Source organism: Bombus huntii, chromosome 7 (genome assembly GCF_024542735.1).
Source record: "Bombus huntii isolate Logan2020A chromosome 7, iyBomHunt1.1, whole genome shotgun sequence".
Lineage (NCBI taxonomy): Eukaryota > Metazoa > Arthropoda > Insecta > Hymenoptera > Apidae > Bombus > Bombus huntii.
The window spans coordinates 1273002-1294191 of NC_066244.1; the positions used below are offsets into that span (position 1 = coordinate 1273002).

Genomic DNA, 21190 nt, shown 5'->3' on the forward strand with positions numbered 1-21190 from the left:
GTGCTATGGACAAAAACATTTTAAAAACCAACATTCAAATGATATTTTGTCTATAACTGTTTTTAAGGATCTATTAATAACTGTCTATCTGCTTTATCCTCACCACTGGGGTGGTTCCGCTTTGAACTCGTCATGAGTACATGAACAGTGTCACGAGTAATGTGACGCAACAGCGGCTTTTCTTTCAAGACCTATATCGCCTTCCTACATAGAGACAATGCTAATGTAACAATGAAATTTTTTTATTTTTTATCTTTTGTTAATAAAAAATTCATTAACATATTGGTGAGACTTCTCCGATTGAAATGAGACCAAATATGATATTGTTATAAAATTTGGTTATGTTGTGCTGACATTGTGCTTATGAATCTTCCTTGGTTGTACTTGTTGCTGTGCAATATCCAGCTGCCTCTTAACTGTTAGGATATAGGCTGAAGATCTAGCCCTAAGGCCCAAACCTTACACTTGTTTAATGGGCGATACAAATAGACACGAACACGATATACACCTGTAGCACACTAACACTTTGTCCTTTCTCTCTTTTTCTTTTTTTCTTGCGCCATTACATGTTATTATCTTTAATGCTAAGTATGTAAACAAACAGCAGTCGCTGGCTAGCTCAGAAGGAGAGGTATTGCTCATCAGCTATTTATTAAACACCTCTTGTTAACTTATCAATCTTAATAAGTATAATCTTGATAATTTCAACTATAGATTGAAAATTAAAGAATTAATAAGTTTTACTAAGAAAAAATAAAAATCGTGGATTACAAATTAGTCATGACGTCAAATCTGATCTGCAGTTAATTTTTTCGTCCATTTTTATTGTTTTTGTAAACGAATACATTACGTATGGCAAAACAGAAACATCACGTTAGAAATATTATTCGCAGCTTATCAACTACTAAAATTGCTATTAAAATGAAATTTAAATTTTATTATAACAAAAACATTATCGAAAGGAAAATAAATTTAATATTAAATCTACAAGATTATTATGCATAGAGAATATATCAAAATCATTGCATCCATTAACATTCCACTAATCCATTATCCACTGAAGGAACTTCGTTTAATTATTCCGCGATTTTGTTATTCTTATAGTTGTGTTTATCTCAGATAAAAAGGTATGAACTTTTCGACCGAACTATACAATAAAATAGACTCTTGTAGCATAGAGTCACAACGAGTAATACCTCGTTTATGATGGAGCTACATAGGTTTTAGCGCGAAACAACTTCAGTACTTGCCCATTGGAAGCAGCACTAATCCGGGAACAACCAGAACCGTAAATGTGAGTACTCCTCTTGTCACTTCCTCTCTGACAGAACTATGTAAGAAATTCAAAACATAAATTGAGCATTATCGATAATACAGTTTGTACACCGAAAAACGTTATTCGATATGAACTCTATATCATATATTATTTATGATGTTACCACTGACTTGCACTGCTTGTACATGTGAAACGTCAAGGCACATTTCAATGAGTTTATGAACCCAATGAATATATACATATTATGCTGTGAATTCATCTAGCGTGACTTTTGGTTTCCATAAAGGCTTGAATTTCATATAACTAAGTAATAATGGTAAGAAATAATACAAACATTAATTATTTTATACACATTAGATACAATTTATAATATTTTAAATATATATTTTCGAAAAACATTTGTTTCATAATGAGGTAATATTGTAAGGTAATGTTGTTATGAAAGATATTTGTAAATATCTTTTACAACTTTACCTCATTATGAAACGAGTTTGAACTAATGAAGAAAGTACAAATTTTCATTGCTTGATTCAATATAATAATATTAAAATAATATGTTTCAGAGTTTTGGTTTGCCACCACTTGTTCCAAAACCTACTGTAAACGATCAGTTCAACGTTCATGATGACAATTATGGTATACCTAATCCAATGGTTTCAGGGTACGACTAAATTATTACACAATTTTATTAACAGTTGAATTTCTAACATTTAATATCAATCATATTATTATTTCTTGTTAGATTAACAGCATCTAGGCAGCACATAGGTTATGCACATCCATTGGAAGCATCTGAGAGAAGTGTAAAAAAAAAATAATTTTATTTATTGGAGTAACAATTGAAAATCATAGAGAAAGAACAGAACTGTTAATTTTTTTATTTCATTGTCACTTTATGACTAGAAAGGGATATTTTAAAATAAATTAATAAAATACATTGTTAAAAATGGGAAGAGTTTGTTAGATCCAAAGATATAGTCAATGATGTTTCTTAGAAGCTAAAAATATAACTATTAATACTTAGCCAACTGCACGCGCCACAGTGAACCATACGTTTCTCAATGTAATAGACAAGCCAACCTATACACTGTCCACTGCATATTTTTCCAAGTATTGAGGACTAATGTTCACTACTTAAAAAACAAAGAAGTCTAAAAATTATTTAAGTGGTCAATTATATTCTGCGGTAATGATTTTGTTTAACGATTTTACATATTGTTTATACAAAACATCAAATTAAAAATACATATTAAAAGTATAAAAAAATATAAGTAAAATTAAAAACAAAAATGACTAAAGATAAATAACATAACTTAAACGTGAAATTAAAAATTCATAATGTATTTTAATATTTTTTTACAGCGTGGTATCGTTCAATTATAACTTTATTTAGTCATAACTGATAGTATACCTTTCTAATTATTTTTAACACCATTAAATTGGTGTATTTTATTATGTACTGTACTTTATATAAGCGGAAAAAGTGGCGCAATTAATTGAGAATAGTTCCAGGTAAACAATAGCTGATAATAACAAAAAAAAGGAGGGGGAAACACGTTACTAAATTCAAAAAAGATCTCCTGTTCGATCATGCAGCGATGTATTTCACTGAGGGGAGAACTCCCTATCTTGTTGGCTAAGTGTTAAAACAAATAATATTTTTATATTGTGGTAAACAATATTTTTAAAATTATAGAAAGTGGGAAAGAAATATATTTTTCTAAATATATATATAATTTCAAAATTAAATAAAAGAATAATTTTTATAATATAAGAATAATTGACAAGATACTCCATTTTAAATTGTTTCTCTGTAAAGAATGAGAATTGTGACTTATTGTCTTCTCTTGTGATTTTCAATTATTTGTACAAAAATTTGTAATATATATTATATATGTGTATATTTTTTAGTATGAGAAAAATCGTACTCGCATGAACATGGTGTTATTAAGAAACACACAAGGATTACATGCTCCAATGCGTCTAGCAATGGAATTAAAAGCTACTGAAAAAATTGGAAGACTTCCATTTCTTCCATCATCACACATGATGAAAGATGTGTTACTTGGAAAGGATGAAGAAATAGGGTAAATTAATTAATATATATCATCTATCTAAATTAAATAATTTATTAGGTAGAGAAATTAATTTGATACCTTTACATTGAGCCAACTACAGATCTGTTTGAAACCCAACATTTTCCTCTATTTTTGGATTTTAAACTATCAATTTTAACCATGAATTGACAAAACAAGTAACATAATAGTAATACTCAAATGTAATAAGAACTCGTGCAACTTAATTAAATAAACTAAAATTGATCCAAAAGTAACAAAGATAAATAAATGCTAAATCATAAATATCTGATAGCCTTATACAAAAGAGACATTGAATTAATTTCTATATCTAATATAATTAGATTGTATAAATTTATGCATTTATGTGAAATTTAAAGCTATAAAAATAAACAGAATGCATATAAGGTAGAATAAAAAGAGTAGAACACTCATTGGAATTTTTAGTAAGTAAAACAATTTTGTATTTAGGTTCCCCTTCATTATATTCATAAAAATATGTATTTGCATAAATATTCCCAATCTATTTATAATTATACATGTATCCTCAGGACATTAGTTTATAATTTCTGAAACGTTGATTAATATAAATATTAAGATTTTAATAACTTTTTATACATTTAGGTTTGAAGACATATTAAACATACCTGAATTTAAAGAACAAATGGGGCAACCACATGCTGTTGTTGAAAAAAGTCTTGGAATATTATAAACACGGATATTTCTATTTCTAATGAGTTTGGCTTTGTATTATTGAATATCTTAAGTAACAATAAATGTTTGGTTCTTATAATTAGGTAATTTATTTTAAATAGCTAGATTTATTTAAGTGAAAAATTAAATTTCATTACATATATATCTAACCATATGAGATGATTTATCCTGCTATTACATATTTTCTTAACTTCTTGAATTCCAACACGTAATTCGTTATCTTTCGTATCTTGCAAACGCGTTTGAATTGATGTAAGAATTGTTTACACTTTATTTTCTTGCATATGTATTGCAAAAGGAATATGAAACTTTTTCTTGTATCTGAAATAGTAAATACACATATAACGCTACATTTCATAATCCTTTATTCGCAATAAATTATATGATTAAACTATAATTTTTTTTAATTTACTCACAAATTATTGTATCTAATAATTGTTTTTCTTGCTTTCACATAGATTCGAATTCAGGATTTTGTTTATGATTGTTCAGAATGTGATTCTGCAGTAAAAAATTATTAAAGCTGTATTAAAGCTGGATGTCTAAGCAATACATTTTCCTTTTTTAAAAATAAATGACATAAATACTTGCATATGCAATATATTAATCACCAAATAATATTTATTTTATTACATACACAAAAGTTCATATCATAAAATTATGAAATTAAAATTACATAATAATAATTATTATTATACATTGTCTTTACCAGAAGTATCCAAATTATCTAAATATCCATAAAAATATCTTTTAGTATTTTTAACTGATGCAAATGATCTCATATGTGCTACATATTGTGCAATATCTGGGTAATGTTCAATAACATTTCTAAAAAGCCATTCAAATTGTTTAGAAGTCAAAGCATTTACTTCTGATATATTTAAAATCCCATCTTTTTTTCTTTTTTTTTTAATGTGAACGAAATCCACACAAACACCAGCCTCTCCGCCCCCCCCCCCCCCCCGCACAATACCTCCCTAATGGAGGGGTGTGCGGTCATGTCACACCGCGCCTTATCGCCGGAGCCGCCGTGCCAGGCAGTCCGGTTCCCCTATCGGACTACTTGGCGGCCCTGAGTCACTTAAAATCCCACATATCTAATACACAAACTGTATAATTTAAAAGTTTACATGCATTAAAACTTAACTGAAGTTTCACCATTCATAATAAATAATATATGTACAACTAGAAATATATTAACATTTAAAACATTGTTATTTTCTTTCAAATTTATATTTTTTAATAAAAATTGTATAATTCTAACTATATATATGCAATAAAATAATTGAAAAATGATAAGTTTTATAGTGAGGATACTTACCACTGATACCGTTCTGTTTCTTTCTTGAGATATAAACTTCTTCAAACTTCATTGGAGAGAAGCATGCACGAAGTTCAAAAGATTATCAGTAATTAATTTCACGCACTTGAAACAAAATTTTTTAAATAAATCACGATTATTTTTCAGGGTATAAATATTTATTTCTGACAATTTATATATCAGTAACATTAACAACAATAACAATTTCCAACTATAAATGTAAATTACGTTTCGTTAAAAATATAAAATAATCTTCGATATGTTATCGAACTATTAACGCTCAACTATGTTCCATTATTGGCAAATCAAATTCAAGGTTACAGATAAAGAGAGATTTACATATGTATTAAATAAAATAAATATGGCATAATTCGTTATATAAATACATAAACGCATTTAAATATAGTTTTTAAATAATATTAATTATTCTCTTATATACTATAAAATATTCAAAATTTACTTAATTACACCTGAATGTCTAAATACAATATAAATGCAATAGTTTAAAGAACGATAATGATTTTGAAAATCTATTATATTTAATCGAATGTAGGTTTTAAAAATTTAATAGTATTCGAAAAATATAAAAATTTTAATAAATATGAGTAAATGTATTTGAAGCAATGATCTTTTGAATTGATTGAAGCAATGGATTTTTAAATATTATGTGTTTAAATGTATAAATCTCTTATTTAAATATTATGATTTAAAATATTAAACAAATAGTTTAAATTATTCACGATAAGAACTTTAGAAATGTATTATATTTAATCGAATGTATATTTTAGAAACATAATAATTTTCGAAATATTATAAATATCTAGATTTAATTACAAACAAGAGTATATTTGAGACAATATGTGTTTTATTTACAATATATTTAAATATTGTAATCCAACGTAAAACTCAAATTATTCAAGTTACAATGTTTTTCATAGAATACTAACTGATTTGTATTACAAATCATTACTTAAAATTTAAAATTTGTAAGAAATCATATATCGATCATTTTACACGCGATGAAATTGTTATATGTGTTACATGTTATATGCGTTCGATGTAGTTATGTAATAAATTTGGTAATAATTAGAATTAATTTCCTTACAACGTTATTTTGTGATAATAGATTTTGTTTACTCTTTGTTTTAAATAACCTGGCATAAAACCACAGTTTATCCAAAGAAAAATAAATATTCAGCACTACGACAGACATGAAAGGTTATCGCAATTAAATTACAGAATTATCAAATAGCCAGTATAGTTCAACTCCGTATCCGATTGTAAGATACTTTTACTTTATTAAATACTATTAAATATTAAATTAATTTGAAATTAATCACAATATCATCATTTCATTATCAGGTTCATTATTTAAATTTTTAATAGAAATATATGATAACCTTCGTATTACACAAGACATAATTTCATATAATATTGAAAAATATGGATATTAAGATTTTGGACGGTGGATTTAGTTCACAATTATCCACTCATATTGGTGCAAAAATTGATGGCGATCCTCTGTGGACATCAAGATTTTTAGCGACAAATCCTGATGCAGTTTATGCTACGCATTTGGATTTTCTACGAGCAGGTGCAGATATTATTGAAACAAGTACATATCAAGCTTCAGTTCCTGATTTAATGAAATATTTATCTGTAACTGAAGAGGAAGGTATAAAATTATTACACAAAGCTGCAAATCTTGCTAAAAATGCAGTGAATGATTATATTAAAGAAATTATAGACAACAATGATATTGAAAATAAGAATCCTATCATTGCTGGCTCCTGTGGACCTTATGGAGCTAGCCTACACGATGGTTCTGAATATAATGGAACTTATGGTAAAACAACACCTCGTGATACCATCATTGAATGGCACAAATCACGTATAAATGCTCTTGTAGATGCTGATATAAATTTATTAGCACTAGAAACTATACCTTGCTATCAGGAAGCAGAAGCATTAATTGAACTTTTAAGAGAATATCCAAACATTAAGGCATGGCTTTCATTTTCTTGCAAAAAAGACAGTCAAAACATAGTAGATGGGAGTAATTTCCAAGAAATTGCTTTACGTTGCTATAAAACGGCATTACCAGGACAAATAGTTGCCATTGGTGTAAATTGCATTGCTCCAGAAAACATAACTCCTTTACTAAAAAATATCAATACAGGGCCAGCAAATGAGTTTATACCATTAATCGCATATCCTAATAGCGGTGAAATCTATTTACAAAGTGAAGGCTGGATAAAAAATGGAAATTCTGCTTCATTTGAAAATTTTATTCCTGAATGGCTAGAACTTGGAATACGTTATCTTGGAGGTTGTTGCAGAATGTATGCAGAAGATATAAAATCAATTAGAAAAGAAGTAAACAATTTCAAGAGGAAAAGGGAGTCATAATGGATTAACTGTTTTATTTAATCAATTATTTTAAATACGTCATTATGTTAAATCAATTATTTTTTTCTTATTTATTTTAAGTAAAGTTTTGTGACCTATATATTAAATATTTAGAAAATATATGTATGTTTCTATATAATCTTATATTTTGACTAATATATCTTAACAAAATATATCAAAATTAATAACATCTATATATACAGGATGGTTGGTAATACAAGCGGAAAGGGGGTGATTCTACGCGAAAAAAGAAGTCGAAGATATAGAATAAACTTTTTTTTTAATTTTCTTTTTTAATTTTTCCATCGAGACAACGATCTACAGTGAGATCCGTTATAACGTACCGCACGCGTACCGAGCGAAAATTCAAAGTCGATTTTCTCGAAAACAAAGCCTCAAACGAAAAATTTTTATTCTATATTTTCGACTTCTTTTTTCGCGTAGAATCACCCCCTTTCCGCTTGTACCACCAGTTACCAACCACCCTGTATATATATTACGATTAATAATTTTCAGTTAATATTATTTGCTGCTAAGGGAGGAAAATATATATATATTTTTCATATATTCATTGCACATACATATATATTGTTATATTTTTTTTGTCATAAAACAAACTGTGTATTAATCTTGTTTATTTGTTGTGTACTGCATTACAATAATATGAAAACACTATAAAAACTTAAATTCAGCACTATTAGTAATGATAATAAAAAAACAACTTCCAATTTCTGTAACAAAAAATATCAATTAATGTTGATTATCAGTTAACGCTTATCGCATTAATGTAATTTGCTAAATTTAAAAGTGTTAGGCATACATATGATAGATATCATCACACGTAGTTTATCGTAACATACGTAAACACGTGACTAAATATGATCTTAATGTAAAAATTGTACAGTGTAGGTACAAGAAGAAAATTAACGGTTTTTGGAACAATTATATTTAAGCTTTTGTTCATGTTAATATTTATCTCACTGATTCGTTATGGACTTTGGAATAAGTATATTTCATAAAGCCAATTGTAGAAATTATTGCCTCAGATTCGCAAACACATCTAAACGGCCAAGACGTGCGTGAAATAATAAAAGTTGGTTTTCTCGATGTTACAATCGCATTACTATTACACAAAATTATAGTTATATTTAAAATGTTTAAAACTGAAAAATAATTTTATATTTTTACTCGTGAAGAGATATCCTTGATATTAAAAATATTTGATAGCAATTTTAAAAGAGAATCATGCAAGAAGTGAAGGTGTTAGATGGTGGATTTTCTACACAATTAGCAACTCATGTTGGTGATATAATAGATGGTGATCCTTTATGGACTGCACGATTTCTTGTTACGAATCCTAATGCAGTTATTTCTACGCATTTGGATTTTTTAAAAGCTGGAGCAGACATAATTCAGACAAACACTTATCAAACATCTGTTGATGGTTTTTCAAAGTATATGAACCTTTCAGAAGAGGAAGGTCTTAATTTGTTTTCTAAAGCTGTAGATTATGCTAAGAAAGCTATAAATTTATACAAAGAAGAGATAAAAAATAAAAGAGATGTTATAAATGCAAATCCACTAATTGCTGGATCAGTTGGGCCTTATGGAGCTTGTTTGCATGATGCTTCAGAATATACTGGAAAATATTGCTCAACTGTGTCAGAAGAAATTCTTATGAATTGGCACAGACCACGTATCCAAAAATTAATAGAAAGTGGCGTTGATATGTTAGCTATAGAAACAATTCCATGCAAGCAAGAAGCAAAAGCACTGGTTAAATTATTGACAGAGTTTCCAAATAGTAAAGCTTGGTTGTCTTTCTCGTGTAGCTACGATGGAAAGAGCATAGCAGATGGCTCTCATTTTCAAGATATAGCACTATGGTGTTACAAGGAAGCCTTGCCAGGACAAATTTTAGCAATTGGAGTTAATTGTATCGCACCACAAAATGTAACTTCTTTATTAAAGGGAATAAATGAAAATTGCAAACAAGACTTTATACCACTGGTAGTATATCCTAATAGTGGTGAAAAGTATACAGTAAAACAGGGTTGGGTGAAAAAAGGAGAAGGATATTGTTTACAGGAATTTATACACGAATGGCTCGATTTAGGTGTTCGATACATAGGTGGATGTTGTAGAACAAATGCTGTAGATGTGAAGAAAATACGAGCAGAGGTAGAAAAATGGAAAAGTAATTAAATGTTGAAATTCTATTATATATATTACACATTTACACTACAGGATAAAAATAAATCCTTAAGAATATGAGCAGGAGATTTATTAAAATATTTTTATACATATTTATAATTAATATAAAATATTTCTCCTATAATCATTTATGGATTACATTTTATATTGGATATATTTTAAGAAATTTTCATTTTTAAATGTAAAAATATATATGTATAAATAAATTATATAAGATTTTATAAATTATATAATATATATATATTTAATGATCAAGCCTAATAATATAATTAATAAAATTTAAAGGTTTTTAAATATTCTTTATAATCAAAGCTCAAACAAAGAATATGTCAAAAGATTCCATAACTATTTATTAAACATGTAAAAAATTGATTACAGAACAGTATAAGTTCCTTATCTATCAAAATACATTCAATTTATTAATATAAATTATATATTATTTATATCATATTAAAAAAATTCACATTTCATGTATGAAAAAATATTTAAACAAAACAAATACATACTTCAATATTGAACGTTTCACAATATTGACATTATTACAAACAGTTATACGTAATGTGAATATCTATATATTAATTCTCCAAAGACTGGAAAATATAGACCAATTCATTACCTATATAATATAAACTTCCTTCTACATTTACATTTACATTTTTGTTTTCTATATCAACATTAAATACACAATTGGGTGGAATATGAGTTTTACCTTTTAATATATTACCGGTCCTAGTCTTTATCCTCGGTCCCATGAGAGGATCATTATAGCGATACAGAGAAACTGACGATGGATCTAAAAAAAAATAAACAATTTAGTGAATAATGTAGGTTAGGTCAAATCAATTTGATTTATGCATACTCTTTATAATTTTGTTTTCTTTTAACAATCGTGATATTATATCCTCTATAGTGTCTCCATCTGCTATTATAATGTCCGTTCTAAATAAACCACTGTACTTCTGTGGATTTATGATGCATACTGACACTCCTTGCTTAGTAGAAAAATTCATGTAAGGTGCACCTGGACAACATTCTTCCTTCGTTTTTTCTGGAGCTTCATCCGTATACTTTATCATGATATCCTCTAGCTAGATGTGAATAGAAAATTATTAAACCTAATAAGAAATATTAAAAAGAATATAATACTTACATCTAATGTATTTTGAAGATATTTTTTGTTATCTTGGAGAATCTTAAACTCGTCAAAATCTAACGTTAAATTCAATGCACTTAATCCGACAAGTTGCATTTTCTCTTTCATAACTTGTACAAATGGCATTATCCGTTTCGTATGTTTTTTTAATTCCTGTAGTTTTCCCAATTCTGTTGCAATAATTTTATTTTCTGGTAGTTTATTGTCATTTTTCTGAAAAATAATTTTGCATAAAATATTTTAGTATAAACACATAAATTAATTATATTCATAATATTCACATATGGTATGAACAAATGAGTAGATTAGAGCTTAACGATTAGTAACTTAGAAAAGGATAATTAAAGCGGGTGAGAGTGCGATTGGTAAACATAGGAAATAAGAGAAAAAATACTAAATTGGAAATATGTCCTAAGCGATAGGCGAGGATTATATATAATAATAAAATATTTCGAATATTCTATTACATATTACTTACAAGATATAAGTCTTTCATTGTAGATAAAATAGTACTTTGCCAAGGAGGATACGTTTTAGCTACCCAAATAGTACCTTGATTAGGTTTCTCTATAACTGATGTTTCATTTTTTCTCTTAGCTGCTTTCTTTGGCATTAAATAATTTTTTAAGAGAATCCTAAATGAATGTGCAGCGTCCATAAGATATTGTGATGATTTTATAAGAACTTCATCTATTTCGCCTACTTGGGGCCATTTGGCATTTAATATACTACCTTCCTGTAAAAATGATATTTCATTACTTTTAACATTAATAAGTTCATTATTGAATTTTATTTATTTCATTTAAATTTGTTGTAGTCATTGCTTAGAAGTTGCATTAAGTAGAAAAAACTTACTTTACCAATTAGAGACCACACATGTTCTGCTACATGTGGACAAATTGGAGACAAGAGAATAATTTGAAGTTCTATGAATTTCATAATTAATGTCCAACTAATGCCATCTAGAGAACTCAATTGTAAATATTTATCTCTTGCTGCTTGTAATTCAAAGAATCCTGTTCTTAGTGCTTCTTTGTATAACATTTTCGAATAATTTTCTCCAGTTTCTTGTATCTTCAGGTTCATTTCACTGACAATTGTGAGCTTAATATAGATTTTATAAATTTTTCAAAATGAGACTTTATAAATATTTTCATAAGTACCTTTCGAAAACTTTGTCATTAAATGTAGATGATTGTCTTTGTTTATAGGTATCTTTTAAATCCAATACTTCTTTAACCCATTCAATAAAATTATATAATCTAAGAATTCCAGCATCAGCCATGTTTTCTACGAAATTAGCATCTTCTACTGAATCGCCAGCATCGGCTAGACAAAGTCGCATACCATCTGCAGAAAACTTCTCTACAGCTTCAGTAAGTGTCAAGAAGTTACCCTCTGATTTAGACATCTAAGAAAATTACTTGTTATTTTCTCAAGTAATTGTGAGATGTATTAAGAAAATCATATTTCTTACCTTTGCTGAATTTAAGAGGAGATGACCATTTGCTCTGATACCTTTTGGCCATAACTCAGATTGTTTAGGCCAGATTGCAATATGATTATAAATGAAGAACGTTAGATGATTTTGTACTAAATCTTTCCCAGATACTCGTAAATCTACTGGATACCAATAATGAAATTCACGTCGCATATGATCTAATGCCTCTTTCTTTATATCTGTTTTCGGAAACTTTACATCTTTGAAAAATATATAATCCCATACTTCGGATGTCATTTCATTAGCCCTATAAAAATATAATTCAAACATAATTTCTTTTTATAAAAAAAAGCTAATGTTAATTAATAAATAACTAAAAGTCAATGTTAAAGCAAATAATAATAATAATTTTAGTAGAAATTTGGAATTTTACTTTATATTGTAAGTATTTGGTTTGTCGCCTTTGAAAGTCCCTCCTTGTAATAAATGTGCCACGGTATAATAAGCCATGTATATTGTTGAGTCTGAGAGTGATTCTATCAACCAACTTTCATCCCATGGTAATCTAGTACCTAGAATTTATACTTATAATACTATATGCTAGATAAATTACATAACGTCTTTTCCTTTCCAAGTATGTAATCTTACCAAGTCCGTAAGTTCTTGAACATGCATATTCATGTAACCAATTAAGACAGGCTATAAAATTCTTCCTCACTTCTTCATGGAAGGTATTGAGATTATTTAAAGCTTCCATTGCTTCGTTTCTCCAAGTTTCTTCACCATAATCCAAATACCATTGGTTACATAAAGCTACTACACACTCATCATTTGATCGGGAGATTATAGTTTTTTCAGGTTCATAATATATAACTGCTTTTCCTTCATTTATCAATTCTTTTTGTATTAGCTTTTTAACTTCTTGAACTTTTTTTCCTTTATATGGACCAACTAGCAATATACCATCATAAAATCCTTTCAGATATACCATTTCTTTGGCTTCTAATAGTTTAGCTGTGTCATTTTGAGATTGGATTTTTAGCTTATTGTATAAAAATACCGCAGATAAATTCCCGAATTCGGGTATTTCGAGAATAGATATCTATCATATACAATTTTGTTAATTACATTTTGGCTTATAATTTGATACCTTTATTATTATAAAAATACACTACACTTACAGGATCATAAGGCAGCACCATTTCATCAGTTATACCATATTTCTCTCTAAGAGCTTGTTTCTTTTTTAGATCCGTTAAAGCTGCATAATCATCAGGAGAATCGCTAGGTACAGAGGTAACAATTCCAGTACCTTTGTTTTCTTTAATAGTTAACATTGGTAATGTGTAAATCACTTTATTAAATGTAAGAGGTGCTTCTAGTGGTAGTCCTAATATGTCCTATCAATTTTATATTATTTATTACATGATATCATTATAAGCAGATTTTTCCTTATAAATAGTAAAGAAGGAATATTACTTTTCCAGTAAGTTCTAATGCAATTTGTATCTTCCCCTCCTCTTTAAAGAAATCTTGGTAAGCCATATTTCGAGCTGCTCTTTTTGTTGAAATATAAACATCTCCATTCAATAGTGTATAAGCAATGTAATTTATATCTGGATGAACCCAGCAATTTGTTTGACCATACATTGTTTCTGGTCTTAAAGTTCCAGCTACTAAATAAACTGATTTGCCAGAAAGAGATCTATAGGAATATATGAAATGTTCAATATTTAGATCAAATTTTGTAAATTTTTTGTAATACCTACTTTAAACTTGGAGGATAAGGTTCTCGTAGTTTCATTTTAATTAGTGTATATTCTTGTGGTCCTACACCTTCTCCAATTGATCTGTCGTGATCCATACAAGGTTGTCCATCTTTTGGTGAATAAATCGAATATCTTTTGCCATATTTTATTTTGTTTCTAGCTTTTAGATGTTGAAATTGCCAACGCACAAATGAATCAAAGAATGGATTTGCATCAGTTGTAATAAATGTTCTGCGCCAATCCACCTAGAAGAAGTTTCACATTGTTTCTTTTTTAAAAAATTATTACATATTTATTATCAAGTTATATATTTTTTCTTACATGTAGACCAATTGATTTTAGATCTTTCACAGCAAGAGGTGGAAAATAGTCTAACCAATATGTAGCATCAGCAAATTTCTTGATATCCTCATCTTTTAAGCCAAGTGTTTGCATAATTTGCCATTGATATTTTGCAGTAACATTTTTTGCAACTGCTTTACTCTAAAAGTAATAATCATTTAAGAAATAACATATACGAATATTTTATGAATTAATAATGGATTCTTTACTTTTGTTCCTTTGCTTTTATCTTTTATTATTACATCTTCTATAACTTCCTCAATTCTCTTTTCGTTTGGAAATTGTGGTGGATATCCATATAATTCCATTTCTCTCTTTAACTTATCAGCACATGCTTTAATAGGCATACCAGTACAATGAAAGCCAAATGGAAAAAGGACTTTCTTCCCTAAAAGACGGTTGTACCTTATCGCAAACTATAAGTTATACAATAAATTAAAACTGCTATTTAATTTATACTTGTATAAATTATCTTGTTATTATAAAATGCTTACCTCACATTTTGATAATGAAAATGTGTGACCAAGATGAAGTCTTCCATTCATGTAAGGAAAAGGAAATGTTGCAAGAAACTTTTCGTCAGAATTTGTCTTTGGCTCCAAAGGTGCATCTGCCTCAAATATTTTCTCAGCTTCCCATTTTGTTTGCACATCTCTCTCAATTTTTTGAAGATATTCTACTTTAAATGTCCCCTTCCTTTCTGTTGCCTATTTGTAACAAATAATTATAAATATTAGGTTGGTATATATGAAATGTTGTTTCTTTGAAATTTGAATTTGACACACCAATATTAAATATTAAATTTTATTTTATTGTCAATCACATAAGAAATTATAATCAATATTAAGAATATTTACAATGAATATGAAAATTTAATAATTAGCTGCCATTAATAATCAAAATACTCGAGAAATTTTTTTATGAAATCTTAAATTTAGAAAAATGCCATGAAAGCTTTTAGAAAAATAAATTTAGTGTTTGAGAAGGTTAAAAACCTATTTCGTTTGGATAATTTTTAATGCATAAATTATTTTTAAAAATATTGTAAATAAAGTTTGTATCATAAATTCTTATTTTATACAGCATGTAAATTTAATAAATAATTTTAACTAAAAGAACTACCAATTTTAATAAATAAGTAAATATATAAATTAAAATATAAAAATTATACAAATAAGTTAAAACATGGATTTATTAAATAAGATTTAATTAACATTTAAAATAAAGCAATTAATCAAACAAAATAGTTCTCTGTTTAAGTAATACAAGCTAAGTGATTGAATTTTATTAATTACAGCTGGTACATTTTATCCCTATAGAGGTTATTTATCTTAAATTGTCAATTACTATTCAGATTCTGATTAAGTACAGTAATAATGAATGAATATAGTTTCCAAAAAAGTAGTATTAGTACGTACCATTTTGTTAAAGTTACAAGTTCCAACAAAATCTGACTTAAGTACGTAAGTGTTGAATACCATGCGTTAACGTTCTTACAAGATATTGAACAGGTTCAATAGAAAATGATGCAATTTACACAGAACATTAGATTCGACTAGAATCAAACATACTATAAACTCTTATAATCCAAGTTACAGTACCGCGCCAAAATAATTTACTTATAATTCTCAATGAGAATTGATTGTAAATAGTCTACCAAATAAAAAAAAAATTTACACAGGTAAACGAATAGATGATAAATGTTTCATTAAGTGATACAGTGCTTGATAAAACATAAAAGTAAAATTTTTAAACAAATTTTACTGAACTATATAAAGAAATCTATATCAGAAAAAAATATTTTCATGTATATTTAAAGTTATCCATATATTTTATTTAAAAAGTTTTTAGTTTATAGCTAAAGTAGTGATAAGAAATACTTATTTATCAATTTAAAATATGTATTTCATTACGTATTATCACAAAAAGGCAACGGTGGCAATGAAATAGATTTGGGGAATTGATCAAAAGAAATTCAAAGAGATTATAATAAAAAAATACGAATGTTCGATTGTCTATATACGGGACAGAAATCTGGGAATGGAAAGAATGGAACAGCATAGAAGCGGTACAAGATAAATACTTGAAATGGATCTTAGGATTTGATTGGAATACACCCAGGTATATAGCAAAAGAAGAAACTAAAAGAATGAAACTGAGAGTAGAGACATAAAGGAGAGCGGTGATGTTCGAAGAAAAAATAAAATGGGAGTCTGACAATGAAATCCTAAAAGAATGTTTTGAAGGAGATAGAAAAATGACAAGATAAGAAGGCAAAATGGGAAGAAGAAAGGAAAAAGTATTATCAGAGAAATGGAATAGCAACGAAAGAAGTAAAGACGAAAAGCGAGGGAGGAATCAGTATAGCGATGGAAACGATAATGAGAAATGTATATATATATATATACATATATACGTATATATATATATATATATATATATATATATATATATATATATATATATAAGGATAATGATAATTCAATAAAATACAAGGATTGTGATATGATAAATGATATAAGGAATTGCGCGCGGTTGGATTGCCAAGATACTTAACGGAAAGAGAAAGTAAAGCGGAAAAGAAGCAAAAGATCATAGCAAGATTTAAATGCGGGAATGGAGAACTAGACAACAAATATTAAGAATCGAAATAAAACGAAACATGCAGATTTTGTGAAAAAGAATGTGAAACAGTGGAATATGTAACGAGGAGATACAAGAAATTAGGAAATTACGAATCTGGGAAGGCATACACATGGACGGAGGTATCTACCGAAAAAAAAGAAAAAAAAAATTTGCAATTCAAGGGAGCAAAGGGAGGAAAATAATCATGAGCAAGGAACCACGCTAGAAAGCAGACATAGGACAACAACGAAAAATATAGTAAATAAATGTTATCAAAATATAGTATAACAAGAAGTAAATGTAAGATGTATGTAGAACACATTGTATCCCTTGCAATGGCGAAAGGCAAGCAATAACATTTTACATTACGTATTAACAGAAAGAAAATTTAGCTACACGTTAAAATTTACAGCGCGGTAAAATTTATATAAAAATGCAAGATTTTTATATATTTAAGAATTAGTTTCATAAAATGGAAGTAAAAGATAGTATATTAGAATAAACACCAATCTTCAATAAATATGAAAACAAATAAGTTTTTAGTAAATAAAAGGTTTTATTTATCGTATTTAATTTATTTATATTTATAAAACATATTTTAAGAAGCATAAATGGTATTAATTTTACTTCACAGTTCTTTATAAACAATACGGATTTTATTGTTATTCCACATTATACGTTTATATAAATATGCTTACATACGTGTAACTGATTTTAAGCCTAGTATCGAAAAACATTTTTCCATTATAATTGCAGTAGCTTCTGTTAATAAAATACGGCCGATATTTACGTTCACTATCTCCCCAAGTTCGTTTTTTTCAACGCAATAACAGTTATCATAAAATTCCGAAAAAGCGCATGAAATCTCGTAACAATACTCGCAGAGGTGATGCAAATATAAATTGTTTGTAATTTTTATTAGTACATCAGGAAATTTAATTAATACTTTGGCTAACTTCCACTCCTTCTCGTGTTCTAGTGAAATTGGAGTATCCTCTGCTATTTTACGTAATTTTTCCTGCGAAATATTAGCAGCCCTTGCAATAGAACGTATTCTTGTTAAAGCATATAGCAAGTACACTGCGGTATTGCCTTTATCTTCTAACATTTTATCAAAAGAAAATATGTATTCGTGATTTCTGTTGTGCGATAAGTCTGCATATTTTATGCACCCATAAGCAATAGATTCTTGAGCAATTTTTAATTCTTCTTCCGTAAGTACTTTGTCACGTTCCTTTTCTATCAGTTTCTCTAATGCTCTCTTCAAACCTTAAATAATAAATAGGGATGTGAAAAAATTGTCCTAACTATAACATGATGAATGTTTTATAAGGTTTCATAATTTTAGAAAGTAAATTACCTTCATCAAGTAAATCACTTAATTTTACTGTATCTCCAGATCTAGTTTTAAATTTCTTTTTATCATTGCCAAGAACTACACCAAATCCAACGTGGTCTATTCTATGACGACTTTCTATAATACTTGCTCGCTTAGCACAGTTCTTTAATACTTGAAAATGCATAGATTGACCAGCATCTGTTACATATATTACCTATATATAAATAGAATAGACACAGATATAAAAATAATATATTTTACTAAAATATAATATTGAAATATATGCAAAATATACCCAATCTGCTTTTTCTTCTTCTATACGTTGCTTAATAGCTGCCATGTCTGACGTATCATAAGTAAAACCACCATCGGATTTTACAATGGTCAGAGGAATTTCATTATTCTGTTTGCTCCACATTACTTTTCGTCCTTCATCTTCTTCTAATAGCCCTTTCGCTTCTAAATCTTTTACTATAGCTTCCATATGCTTTTGATAAAAAGATTCCCCTCTTTCTATCAACTTGATATCTAGACGAGTGTATATCTTCTCGAATTCTATATTTAAAACATAGGTATTTTACATTACAGTTATAAATATTCCAGTTTTTTAATTTTCGCTTCGATTGTTTTACCTTTTCTGGAAACATCACAAATTAGTTGCCATGCTTTTATCATATCAGAATCAAATGCTTGCAACTTAACAACACAGTTGTAAGCGCGCTTTTTAAATTCTTCATCTCCATCGAATCTCGTCTTTGATTCCTTATAAAAACTCTACAAATTTTATAATAATTTATTAAAATAGTTCTTTACAATTATAATATACATAGAGCTAATTGTAAAATAAAAACGTATTTAGAATTACTTGAAGATCCGTAATAGGTGGAGAGATAGATAAATAATCAGGGAACTTATCTTGAAGATGCGCTATCAACATTCCAAATTGAGTACCCCAGTCACCAATATGATTTATTCTCAATACATCGTGTCCTAAAAATTCTAACAATCTTGCGATGCTATCTCCAATTATGGTAGACCTTAAATGTCCAACATGCATTTCTTTAGCGATATTGGGACTAGAGAAATCTACAATTACTTTTTGTCTTTTTGTATATGGTGGAAATGCTTCCCCATTTTTTACTAATGTGTTTAAGGTTGATTGTGCAAATTCCCTTTTTAAATATATATTTATAAAACCTGCACCATTGACTTCCAACTTGGAGATTAAGCTTGATTCTCCCACTTTTGACATAATGTTCTTTGCAACATCTTGCGGCTTTGTTCGAATTTCTGTAAAAATATAAAAATAAGTATATCAATATACCCAATATATTAAAATTTAATATTGACATTATTATATATCAATATTTGTACGATGTCTCTTACCATTGTTATTGAGTTGTTTAGAAAGTGGCATGGCACTGTTACATTGGTAATCTCCAAATTTTGGATTATTACTAGATGTTATAATTACTGGAGGGTCACAAACATCAGGATATGCAATTGAGATTGCTTCCTTAAATAAATTAGATAGCGTATCATATATACTGATTACATTGTTCTCTGTCATTTTCAATTTGTTTCTTAACTTTGCTCTTTCAGCTTTGACAGTCTGTTAAGATCAAACAAGAATGGATCATTATTTTGTTCACAATAAAATGAAAGTCATAAAATTATTAGAAGTATTTTAGATAAAACAGACCCTCTTTAGGATAGCCACTCTGTATTTTAATTTAATATTTTCTTGTTCTAATTTTACATATTCATCTATAGGCACAGAATTTATCATAAAATTATTAGTTGTGACATTTTGTCGTAAAAATTCAATTTCTTTCCTTAAAAGAGCTATTTCTATTTCCTGCAATGTACATATGTAAACTTTATAACCTATATAGGGGTTTAATGACAACTTCAAAGATTACATTTCGCAGATTCTGTTAAATTCTTAAACAGCAAATACAAATCAATAATGTACTTTACCGCCTCGGTTGCTCTTTTGTGGAAATTTTCCAAATTTATGGTGGTCATTCTATTAAAAGTTTACTTTCGGAGATTTTACAAAAATAATGCACGCGGATCTTCCAAAAAATCTGATTTCACCGTTACTTAATCCAAAATTCGGAATCAGATCATATTAATAGTAAATTACAAATGTAAATAATATATAATATGAAATCAAATGTAAGAAAAAGATTTAAAAGATTTTCATAATTCTATGTATATAGAGATATCTGTGTACATGTGTACTTATTTAAATTATAGTTCATATAAATTAGCGGGTCTTCTTACAGAAAATATTTGCATAATTTTATTGTACAAAACTACAAATGTATTCAATAAAAAAAGTCATTTAATTGACGACATATATATTAATTTTTTCTGGAAAAATACATTTAATCGATAGATAAACATAATTTACCTGCTAAAGAGCAGGAATTTTTCATAATCGCTTATGCAATATCTGTATAACTTTTAAGAAAAAAATTTGAAATTAATTTAAATGATATAAAAT

The 21190-nt window shown here is 27.8% G+C and overlaps 5 protein-coding genes and 1 pseudogene across 6 annotated transcripts; 3 read left to right on the forward strand and 3 right to left on the reverse strand.

Annotated features, from left to right (window-relative positions):
* Nucleotides 1-1425: 1425 nt before the first annotated feature.
* Nucleotides 1426-4144, forward strand: LOC126867261 (proteasome maturation protein). Its single transcript, XM_050621537.1, has 5 exons — nucleotides 1426-1592; nucleotides 1840-1937; nucleotides 2019-2079; nucleotides 3188-3363; nucleotides 3976-4144. The coding sequence occupies exons 1-5, from the start codon at nucleotides 1590-1592 to the stop codon at nucleotides 4061-4063; spliced, it is 426 nt and encodes a 141-aa protein (XP_050477494.1). The 5' UTR covers nucleotides 1426-1589; the 3' UTR covers nucleotides 4064-4144.
* Nucleotides 4145-4172: 28 nt separating this feature from the next.
* LOC126868113 (uncharacterized) lies at nucleotides 4173-5226 on the reverse strand (annotated as a pseudogene).
* A 1162-nt stretch (nucleotides 5227-6388) lies between these two features.
* Nucleotides 6389-7939, forward strand: LOC126867255 (homocysteine S-methyltransferase-like). Its single transcript, XM_050621524.1, has 2 exons — nucleotides 6389-6666; nucleotides 6749-7939. Exon 2 carries the CDS (start codon nucleotides 6830-6832, stop codon nucleotides 7793-7795), a length of 966 nt encoding a protein of 321 aa, XP_050477481.1. The 5' UTR covers nucleotides 6389-6666; nucleotides 6749-6829; the 3' UTR covers nucleotides 7796-7939.
* A 141-nt stretch (nucleotides 7940-8080) lies between these two features.
* LOC126867257 (homocysteine S-methyltransferase-like) lies at nucleotides 8081-10069 on the forward strand. The gene has a single exon (XM_050621530.1). The coding sequence runs from the start codon at nucleotides 9041-9043 to the stop codon at nucleotides 9998-10000; it is 960 nt and encodes a 319-aa protein (XP_050477487.1). The 5' UTR covers nucleotides 8081-9040; the 3' UTR covers nucleotides 10001-10069.
* Nucleotides 10070-10338: 269 nt separating this feature from the next.
* On the reverse strand, nucleotides 10339-16295 carry LOC126867240 (leucine--tRNA ligase, cytoplasmic). 2 transcript variants are annotated; one of them, XM_050621483.1, is made up of 16 exons: nucleotides 16133-16295; nucleotides 15209-15421; nucleotides 14924-15130; nucleotides 14694-14855; nucleotides 14373-14617; nucleotides 14083-14308; nucleotides 13785-14003; nucleotides 13252-13705; nucleotides 13037-13175; nucleotides 12640-12910; nucleotides 12326-12573; nucleotides 12018-12252; nucleotides 11641-11898; nucleotides 11160-11375; nucleotides 10869-11097; nucleotides 10339-10802 (listed from the first exon to the last, which is right to left on the reverse strand). In XM_050621483.1, exons 1-16 carry the CDS (start codon nucleotides 16193-16195, stop codon nucleotides 10585-10587), a joined length of 3603 nt encoding a protein of 1200 aa, XP_050477440.1. In that variant the 5' UTR covers nucleotides 16196-16295; the 3' UTR covers nucleotides 10339-10584. The 2 variants fall into 2 exon arrangements, with proteins under 2 accessions (XP_050477440.1, XP_050477442.1); XM_050621485.1 differs by lacking the exon at nucleotides 16133-16295 and having other exon boundaries at nucleotides 14924-15102; nucleotides 15209-15357.
* Nucleotides 16296-17973: 1678 nt separating this feature from the next.
* LOC126867242 (arginine--tRNA ligase, cytoplasmic) lies at nucleotides 17974-20946 on the reverse strand. The gene is made up of 8 exons (XM_050621493.1): nucleotides 20659-20946; nucleotides 20381-20536; nucleotides 20065-20290; nucleotides 19544-19968; nucleotides 19311-19452; nucleotides 18974-19233; nucleotides 18700-18892; nucleotides 17974-18608 (listed from the first exon to the last, which is right to left on the reverse strand). The coding sequence occupies exons 1-8, from the start codon at nucleotides 20704-20706 to the stop codon at nucleotides 18034-18036; spliced, it is 2025 nt and encodes a 674-aa protein (XP_050477450.1). The 5' UTR covers nucleotides 20707-20946; the 3' UTR covers nucleotides 17974-18033.
* Between the last annotated feature and the right edge of the window lie 244 nt (nucleotides 20947-21190).

Bases quoted from the DNA above. Each gene is read 5' to 3' on its own strand.
- LOC126867257 (XM_050621530.1), top strand. From the start codon at position 9,041: ATGCAAGAAGTGAAGGTGTTAGATGGTGGATTTTCTACACAATTAGCA.
- LOC126867261 (XM_050621537.1), top strand. The intron at 2,080-3,187 runs GTAAAAAAAAAA...TATATTTTTTAG, and splicing joins TGGAAGCATCTGAGAGAAGT to TATGAGAAAAATCGTACTCG. The intron at 3,364-3,975 runs GTAAATTAATTA...TTATACATTTAG, and splicing joins GGAAAGGATGAAGAAATAGG to GTTTGAAGACATATTAAACA.
- LOC126867255 (XM_050621524.1), top strand. From the start codon at position 6,830: ATGGATATTAAGATTTTGGACGGTGGATTTAGTTCACAATTATCCACT.
- LOC126867240 (XM_050621483.1), bottom strand. From the start codon at position 16,195: ATGGTATTCAACACTTACGTACTTAAGTCAGATTTTGTTGGAACTTGT. The intron at 14,618-14,693 runs GTAAGAAAAAAT...AACTTCTTCTAG, and splicing joins TAAAATCAATTGGTCTACAT to GTGGATTGGCGCAGAACATT. The intron at 12,574-12,639 runs GTAAGAAATATG...TAATTTTCTTAG, and splicing joins TCCTCTTAAATTCAGCAAAG to ATGTCTAAATCAGAGGGTAA.
- LOC126867242 (XM_050621493.1), bottom strand. From the start codon at position 20,706: ATGACCACCATAAATTTGGAAAATTTCCACAAAAGAGCAACCGAGGCG. The intron at 20,537-20,658 runs GTAAAGTACATT...TGTACATTGCAG, and splicing joins ACAAAAGAGCAACCGAGGCG to GAAATAGAAATAGCTCTTTT. The intron at 19,234-19,310 runs GTAAAACAATCG...TTTTAAATATAG, and splicing joins TTGTGATGTTTCCAGAAAAG to AATTCGAGAAGATATACACT.